Source organism: Amborella trichopoda, chromosome 13 (assembly GCF_054954075.1).
Source record: "Amborella trichopoda isolate Santa Cruz 75 chromosome 13, AtrichopodaSantaCruz75HAP2 v2.0, whole genome shotgun sequence".
Lineage (NCBI taxonomy): Eukaryota > Viridiplantae > Streptophyta > Magnoliopsida > Amborellales > Amborellaceae > Amborella > Amborella trichopoda.
Genome location: NC_142348.1, coordinates 46,510,968 through 46,520,707, shown reverse-complemented (window position 1 = coordinate 46,520,707; position 9,740 = coordinate 46,510,968). Strand labels below are relative to the sequence as shown.

Genomic DNA, 9,740 nt, shown 5'->3' with positions numbered 1-9,740 from the left:
TGATATGTTTTGTGATGTAACAACAGAGAAAGCATTATTGCTAGATTTAGTGAAAATTTCAACAAAACATTGTTAAGTATTACTCTAATGCTATAAATTATTGTTTATTGGCTTTAATATATATATATATAGTAGTTGCAAATCAAAGTTTATATATATACATCTTTGCATATCCTATTTTTTCACTACACTTTTTTTAACCAAATCCGAAATATTCACGATTCTATAGTTTACCTTATTTTTTGGTGGTCCATATTTTTTAAATAAATCTTATTTGTTGCCGATGTTTTGGCATGCCTATATTTTATTACTTCCTGGATTACTACCTATACTTTGAACCTTGAAATTCAAAGTGGTAAAAGAATACATGATTTTGGATATTCTATATCTAAAGTCAAGTTAGAAAGTCTTAACTCTAGATCTTAAATGTCCGAACTTAACTCTAACTTAAATGTCCGAACTCAAGTGGTAATGAAAATCTTGACTTTAATTTTTTAAGACGTTAATCAAAATCAAGTTCAAATCTTCAAAGGAACAAAGTTAAGAAGATCTAAAGTAAGTGTAAAAAAAATTGGAAAAATATCTTTGTACTATTTATTTTTTGTTTTCATATCTCAATATACTCAAAGATTCATCTCCTAATCTTATAATTAACTTTATCCACTTTTAACTATTTTTTTAACCATAATAAATATAAAAAAGACATGCTCATTCTAAGCCCTTCTTCTTTTTACATGATATATTTTCTTCAAATTTCTCTCTCTAACATTCACCCTCTTTATCTCTCTAACGGGAGGAGATAGTGAGTGAGAAATACGGGGGGAGAAAGAGTGGGAAAATAAGTAAACAGAGATTTAGGGGAAAACATGAGAGACATGATTGTGTTTAGAAATGATATGTTTTTTTTATATTTGTTTGGTATAAAAAAATAAATTTAAAGGGGATAAAGTTGATTTATGAGGTTAAAATTAAAATATATAAAACTTAAAAATTTTATGAGTCAAAATCTATCTTGATAATTCTATTGAGAAATAAAATTTAAAAATAAGAATAAAGATATATTTTTCAAAAAAAAAAAAAATTCATGACTTATTTTCGGAGTGGTTGAATTTGAAGGGTATTTTGGAAAAATAAAAATAAAAAAGAGGTATGAAATCAAATTAAAAGTTTAAGAGGGTAGGGATGGAATTGTAATAACGGACATCATAAATTTCTCTTTTCTAAAAGAGTTGATTAGTAATTCCACATCTGAGAGGATCGAAATAACACTATGGCCGTCCGATTGGCAGGATGTTCTTCCTTTCTCGCCATCCAATACACTAATGGACGGCGATAAACAACCTGGGAACAGTAGTGGATTACATTGTTATATTTTACTTTCATCTTTGAAGACGCTAACACCTTTTTGGCTCCGTGCTCTTAGCCTCAGACGTCAAATCCTCTCGAGTAGGTGCCTGAAAACCCTAGCCTTTCTCTTTTCCATTGGGGCACCTCAAATCCGTCGAGTAAGTTCCCTTAAACCCTGGCCTCTCTCTTTTTTTGAATGGGTTTTGACCCTAATTCGTTGAAATTTTCTTAAAAACCCTAAGTTTCCTTTTAAATTATGTGGTTCTTGCCCTAGGTTATCAAATTAGGTGCAATGGGAAGTCAGGTTTTCCTTCTGTAGACGTTATCCTGGATTTCGTTTTGAAAGGACTGATTTTTTACGCTTTATCTTTTAAGAGGATCAGTTATGGAAAGAAGTAGAACTTGCCTGAATATAATCATGTTCTGGTTTTTATTTTCTCCACTACGCTTAAGATATTCGTGATTTGATCTTAGTTTTGATAAGTATTTGTGTGCAGATATCTTACTCTTGTAGTAACAGTGAAATTAGAGTTTCTTTTTTCTGGTTAGGGATTTGGTCCCTGAGATCGGGGTTTATGTTCGTAAAAGAAAAAATTAACAGAAAAAAATGGATCCTTGTGTACATGGATTCAGGATTGTTTTAAGTATTTTTCTAGGTGTAGCAGAAATGCCAACTTTTTTTAGTAATGGCTAATACATTAAAGTTTATCTTGAATAGATGGTAATTTGCCGTTGCGATTTTGGATTTTCTACTAAGATTTATTTATGGAGTTTTGGGTTTTTATGTTTTTCATGGTTTTGTCTAGAATCCATAATATGGAAGATAGATTTTCGAATATGTTCGTTTCTTTTTTCCAATATGTTTGTGGCTTTTATTAATGTTTTCATGGTTTCCTCCAGAACACCTAAATATGGAAGATAATTTCCGAATATGTTGGGAGTTTTTTTTCCTATATGTTTTTATTTATCAAATCATTACTATTTTTCTATTTACCCATTGTTCTGGGGGCTAGGGTTAGGAACTGGGAGGTTTATTTGTTATCTCAAATCTTCTTATAAAATCATTTATTTTTCTGTTGATTGTTAATAAAATTTTCATTAATATGTTAAAATTTTAAGTCGTTACTAGTTCTGTATTCACAAAATTGATTTGTTATCTTAAATCTTCTTATAAAATCATTCCTTTTTTTCCTGTGATAGTTAACAGAAATTTCTTTTATATATTTAAGTCGTGTATAGGTGTATATTCACAAAATGGCTTCTATGCATGAGCATCTACCAAACTACAAAGTTGAAACTCTTTTGGGAGGATTTCTGGACACTATCATGTGCCAGGTGGTAATCTACTAAATTGGTTTCCTTTAGAGTGATGAATAGATACATATAGGTTGCTGAGGATTGAAAAAATCATGTAGAATATTGTTTACTAGTTTCCATTGCAGTATTGAATCTTTCGGTGCTTGAGCAATAATATTATTTGATTCTCCTACCACCCATTCCATCCACACTGGTTTTGGATTGCGCAAACCAATTAGCAAATCGCATACCTCAGCCTCGCTTCCAGCAGATATGGATAGAAGACCAAAATACATCATTTTGATGCTTAGCATGTGATCTATTATCATTTCTATGAAATCTTTCCTGGAAATCTTATGGAGTTTCAGGTCTGGTACTAGTGCTGGTATGATAAAGTGCATCAATAGATTAAGTTGTGGAATCCCATGAAGCCTCTCTAATACACTTTGCTTTTTCCTCCAAATTTTCCGATATGTATATAATCTAAAGTTTCTCTTAGCATTTATATTAAATATCCTGGTTTTGAAATAATTCAAGGCTTTTGATGAATAAATAAATAAATAAAATGAATAATAACGTCTTCTACTTTTTCTCCCAATTGTACTACTTTGTTTAATATACCTGTTACAGGAGTATCTTAGTTTTGAACTAATGGTTTCTGCAAATTTCATTTACAAATGTTTACATTATGATTCATCAAAAAAAACAATTACGAAGCTTTTCTGATAATATTTACGGTTTCTGCTTCTGTTTTTGCAGTTGTATTTGATCCCCTTTGTTATTCTTCTTGGTTGGTAAGTTTCGTTGTTTCGTATGGCAACCTTGAAGGAACTTCTTCCCCATCCAAAGTCGACAACCACTGGTGTCTATGACTTCTCATCAGACCCATGGTTCAAAGATCGCTTCATTGACCCTGCAAAATCCAGTATTAATTCAGCTTCCAAAGCCAAACCCATCCCTCCTTATGGGAAACGAGCTGGTTTTGTTCCTCGAAAACCTGAAGATTTTGGAGATGGTGGGGCCTTTCCTGAGATCCACATCGCCCAGTATCCACTTGGTATGGGCCGAAAAGAAGAGAAGAGAGACTCAAAAATCCTTCCCCTCACTGTAGATGCACATGGTAATGTTGCGTTTGATGCCATAGTCAAACAAAATGAGAATGCATCCAAGATTGTCTATTCGCAACACAAAGACTTGCTCCCAAAGTTGATGAATGATGAGGAAAAGAAGGATGAAGAAGAAGAAGAAGAAATAGCAAATACAACACAGAGAACAAAGGAAGCTTTGGAGAAGATAGTGAATGTTCGTTTGAGTGCTGCCCAACCAAAGAATGTTCCCCAACAATCCACCGATGCCACGTTCATCAAATATAAACCGTCACAACAATCAGCTGCATTCAATTCAGGTGCAAAAGAGAGGATTATTCGAATGGTCGACATGCCTGTTGACCCACTCGAGCCCCCAAAATTCAAGCACAAGAGGGTGCCTAAAGCCTTGGGTTCGCCCCCTGTTCCTGTTATGCATTCACCACCTCGTCCTGTTACAGTGAAAGACCAACAAGACTGGAAAATCCCACCATGTATCTCTAATTGGAAGAACCCAAAAGGGTACACGATCCCTTTAGACAAGCGTCTTGCTGCTGATGGGCGAGGGCTCCAAGAGGTTCAGATCAATGATAACTTTGCAAAACTCTCAGAGGCCTTGTATGTTGCAGAGCAAAAGGCTCGAGAAGCTGTAGAGATGAGGTCTAAGATACAAAGGGAGCTCATGCTCAAAGAGAAGAATAGGAAGGAGCAAGAGTTACGTGCTCTTGCTCAAAAAGCAAGGTCAGAGAGGACTGGGGCAGGGCCTGTAGTTGCCGCCTCAGATAAAGGTGCGATCGATGGGGCCGAGGAGGTCACCCCATCTTTTAATGGAGGTGAGAGAAGGGGAGATTTCGATAGGGTAAAAGAAAATATTAGAGAGACAAAGGAGGGGAGAGAAGAGAGGCTGAAGCGGGAAGCGATTCGTGAGGAAAGAAGGCGGGAGAGAGAGAGGGAGAGGAGATTGGAGGCAAAGGAAGTAGCCATGGGTAAGAAGAGCAAGATAACGAGGGATAGGGATAGGGATATTAGTGAGAAGGTTGCTCTTGGTATGGCCACTACTGGCAGGTCGGGTGAAGTCATGTATGACCAAAGGCTTTTCAACCAAGAGAAGGGTATGGAGTCTGGGTTTGCAACCGATGACCAATACAACATATACGATAAGGGTTTGTTCACTGCTCAATCTACGCTCTCTACTCTCTATAGGCCCAAGAAAGATGCTGATTCTGATATGTATGGAGGAGCGGATGAGCAGCTTGAAAAGGTTTTGAAGACTGATCGATTCAGGCCTGACAGAGGGTTTGAAGGGGCTAGCGAGAAGACGGGGCCTAGAGATAGGCCTGTTGAGTTTGAGAAAGAAGCAGAAGAGGCTGATCCTTTTGGTTTGGATCAGTTCTTGACAGAGGTGAAGAAAGGGAAGAAGGCTATGGACAAAATCGGGGGTGGCGGTACCATGAAGGCCAGTGCTGGTGCTGCAATGAGGGAAAGCTACGAGGGGGGGTCGAGCAGGACACGTGTCGACTTTGAAAGAGGACGGTGAAGAAATCTTCATTTCCCCTTAGAAATAGTGAAAGGAGATCGCATGTGAAATGATATAAATGAGTGATTTAAAAAATGGATTGGTGATTCAATCAGGCACCCCAAAAATTGGTTTGGATTAGTGAATCGGCAGTCTTGCCGTTTTATTGTGTGGAAAAAACAATGAACCGGTGAAAAAACACATGAAAAGACGAACTAGTCAAAAACTAGTTTGGATCGGTGAATCGGCAGTTTGGATCACCGTTTTACTATATAAATTTGTTGTTTTACTATGCAGAACCGTCGGTTCCCTTCTAAACTTGGCTATTTTCTTATATGTACACTGACCAATTCCCAGGTCGGATGGGGGGATTTTGTGCTGACCCAGTGTTTCTTAAATCCCTGTATTTGTATTTGCTTTTTTTTCCTTCTCCGTAAATGTGCATGGAACTATCGTACTGATTTTCCTCGACAGGCTTTGAGTGAGACTCTATAGGTCTTGCCTTTTTCCTTGACAGGCTTTGAGTGAGACTCTTTAGGTCTTGCCTTCAGCATTTGGATGCTTCATCTTATTTACTCCTATCTATTTGTTAATTTATACAGTGCCAATGCCTCGATATTTTTTTGTTTTTTTTTTTTAAAGAAAAATTACACATATATCTGTTATATTTTGCATTATTACGCATATACTGTACAGTTTCCGTTATAAAATACCTGTCTGTTTTTAACTTTTTATAACACAATTTTTTTAAAAAGATGATTTTATTTTTTTTAGAGTGTTCAATATCCGAATTGAAGGGTTTTTCGGATGTTCAACATTCGAAAATAGTCAAAAGTTTAATGTTTGCAGTTTTATTTTCGAATGTTGAACATTCGAAAATAATTTTGGATGTTGGATATCCGAAAATAATTTCGGATGTTGGACATCCGAAAATAGCACATTTTCGGATATTGAATGTTTGAAAATGTGCTTGCGAAAGAAACTTTTTGGAATTTCGTAAGCATATTTTCGGATGTTGAACATTCACATTTTGGATGTTTATCATCCAAAAATAATTTCGGATGATGGACATTCGAAAATAGCCACATTGTGCCGGTAGAATGTTAACGTTAAAGTAAATAAGATGAAGCATCCAAATGCTGAAGGCAAGATAGATAATTAGTGGTCAAAATAGATTTCCAGAAAAAAGATAAAGTCGTTATTTTTAAAAAATTACGTTATGAAAGGTAAAAAATGAAAAAATATGTAATAAAGGAAACTTTTTTATATGTAATAACCTAAAATATATCAGATACGTATATAATTCTCTCTTCCATTGCTTGGGTACGTGTTTTTGTTAAAGCCGCATCTGTTGCATCCAAGGACGTTACGTCTTAAGATGGTTTTGAAGGTAGCTGTTTTATCTGAAATTTTTTTTTTTTCTAAAGGAAAATATTATATGAGACACCAACCTTATACTTTAGGAAGTAAGGTACATTTCAAAAACCTACGATAAAAGTTGTTTTGCTGCGGAAAAAATATCTCCACTTGATCATCTCAACTTGAAGATGTAATCGCTAATAGCTGGTAAATTCAATTGTTCATATTTATATATTGGGTATGGTTTCTGTAAGGTGGCAACTTTAATCAATCTCCAATTAAGGCACACCTTCAAATTTTATCATAAGATTTAATTTCGTTGCAAAAAAATCCTAGGATTGTCTTAAAATCTATTTTCATATCTAATTAGAAAATTCTAAACTCCCAAAATGGTTAAAATCAAGTAGATCTATAAACATATGAAAATCTTGAAAATGAACGGTCTAGATAATGTGTTGCAAGATGCGCTATTTATGGGACTCAAAAATGTTTTTTTTTCATATTCGCACATCTTGATGGTGAGATGATCAATTAAAAGGTTTTTCAATATTAAAACAACATTTCCAATAATATTAAAACAACATTTCCAATAGATTTTTGAGGTGCACCTATAATTCTACATTTTAAGATTGCAACCTTATATAAACTTTTTTTATATATATTACAGACCCCTTAAAAAATATTTTATCTTTTAATACATTATCTTAATTTTTTATTTTCTACATTTTAAGTATTTATAGATCTATTCGATATACACTATTTTTGAAACTTTAAATTTTATAATTAGTGGTCAAAATAGATTTCCAAACCGTCATAAGCGTTTTTGGCACCTAAATTACATCGATCAATAGATTTTGATGGTGCGCCTTACTTTGAATATTTAAGACTAACACCTTATAAAAACCACACTTTTTTTCTTATGGTTTTATTGGCTGTGTATTTGGTTCAATTTAGAGCCTTAACCCTTGGTACATACTACAGGTAAATAGTCTCCTAGTATACAATCCCAATGGTTCTAGGCATTATAATGTAATCTACTCATCTGATTTGCAGTGTGAGAACTTGATTACTCTCCCTCTCCGCACTTGTTTTTTTGATATTTTCTTACCAATCACTTGACCAATAACTCACTTCAAGCAATTGGGATGTTTAAAGTCACATGACAGGGATCTCAGCTTGAGGCAATTATTATTCCACAAATATTATGCTCTATATATGCTAACAAGAGTTGGATGTTTCAATTGGTAATTGATCTCTCTCTCTCTTCCTTGTGTGCACGTGTGTCTTGGTAGTCATGATTTTACATTATATATACATATAAAGAAAATATGAGATTAGCCCGCTAGCTCATATGAATATATGAGCCCAACATTCCAGATTGATTATGGGCTGATCTGATGATTACGAATGTCCGGTAGTATTTACATTTTAATTTTTTTTCTACAAATCCAAATCACTTAAAATTTTAGATGTCTGTTTATAAAAAATAGGTGAATCTTCAAAAAATATCAAAAAAAATATTTTGCATAAAATAAATTGACTAAAATACCCCCAAAAAGTTTAGGGGGTATTTTTGGTCATTTTTTATCGAATAATTGTTTTTATATTTTTATTAGGTGCGCCTTGATAAGAAGAACGCACACCTAAAATTTCAAATGATTTGGATTTGTAAAAAAAAGAATAAAATTCAAGCATTATCAGACATCCATGATCGTCAGATCGACCCAGAATCAATCTGGGCTGTTGGACTCATATATTCATATGAGCCAGAGGGTTAATCCCATCTTTTCTTATATATATATATATATATATATATATATATATATGTATAGGGAAATGATCTAATGCAATGGTTATATAATAGTATAATGCAACCACATCTCAAAAATACCATATTTTTGGCATTTGTATGATCCCAAATTTTACACACACATTCTCTTTTTTCTCATAATCAATCTTACGAAAAGAAAAAAATCAATTTTCACCCTAGATATGGTCAAAATTAGTACCCATCCAACAATGAATCTCGACCATCCATTTGGTGAACTTCAAGATCTAGGCCTTAACAAATTCAAAATCACTTTTTCTTTTTTAGAATTGTTAATCTAATGATGATAATACTATCTAAAAATTTTGAAAATAAAAAATCCTTCTGAGACTTATATCTAACCATCTCAATAACATGGACGACTTATATTAATTGGGCTAGAATGAAAACTTTCTAGAGCATTTTTTCAAACTTTTCTTTTTTGTAATTGGTCTTCAGAATGAAAAGAGTGTACATTTAAAAATTTATGTCAAACAAATCTCTCTAACATGGTTTTTGGAAGACGGTTGCATTATACTATTATACAACCGTTGTATGAAATCATTCCCCTATATAAATCATAGATTGAATTCAACTTTGATTTCATGCAACCGTTGCATTATAGTATAATGCAACCACACTTCTAGAAAATCATGTTTGTGGTATTTGTATGACCCAAAATTTTGCATACATTATCTTCATCTCAATAATCAATCCCAAACAAAAGTTCAATTTAAACCCTAGATGTAGTTAAATTGAGTACCCTCCAACAACTAATATAGACCATTCATTTGGGCTCCCTTTGGGACCTGAAAATCTATTACATAAAACATATTACAAAGAAATATGAGATTTACCATGTTCATATTACAAGGAAATATGAGATTTACCATGTTTGGGTACACTTCAATAGTAAAAAAAACAACTAATGTAGACCATTCATTCGGGCGCTTTTTAGTACGTTAAAATCTATTACAGAAAACATATTACAAGGAAATATGAGATTTACCATGTTTGGGTAAACTTAATAAGATTTCCCCAAAATACGCGAAATCTATTGCGGTCAGAATTGCTGTGAAATCTATTACGCGTTTAACCGGTAATCTAATTATGCGTATCTCTTACCCTCAAAAAATTAGCTGTGAAATCTATTACATGCTGGTAATCTATCTAACTACGCGTATCTCTTACCCTCACAAAATCATCTATCTCCTGCCATTCTCCAAGTGCCCATACATTGTATCTCTTAACCTCAAAAAATTATCTATCTCCTGCCATTTCTCTGTATGCCTATCCATTTTCATATCTATTTCTACATCCCCTATCCCTA

The 9,740-nt window shown here is 33.8% G+C and overlaps 1 protein-coding gene across 1 annotated transcript; it reads left to right on the top strand.

The window, feature by feature from the left end:
• The first annotated feature begins 1,413 nt into the window (after nucleotides 1-1,413).
• On the top strand, nucleotides 1,414-5,642 carry LOC18442680 (SNW/SKI-interacting protein A). Its single transcript, XM_006852894.3, has 2 exons — nucleotides 1,414-1,505; nucleotides 3,403-5,642. The coding sequence occupies exon 2, from the start codon at nucleotides 3,457-3,459 to the stop codon at nucleotides 5,263-5,265; it is 1,809 nt and encodes a 602-aa protein (XP_006852956.1). The 5' UTR covers nucleotides 1,414-1,505; nucleotides 3,403-3,456; the 3' UTR covers nucleotides 5,266-5,642.
• The last annotated feature ends 4,098 nt before the right edge of the window (nucleotides 5,643-9,740 follow it).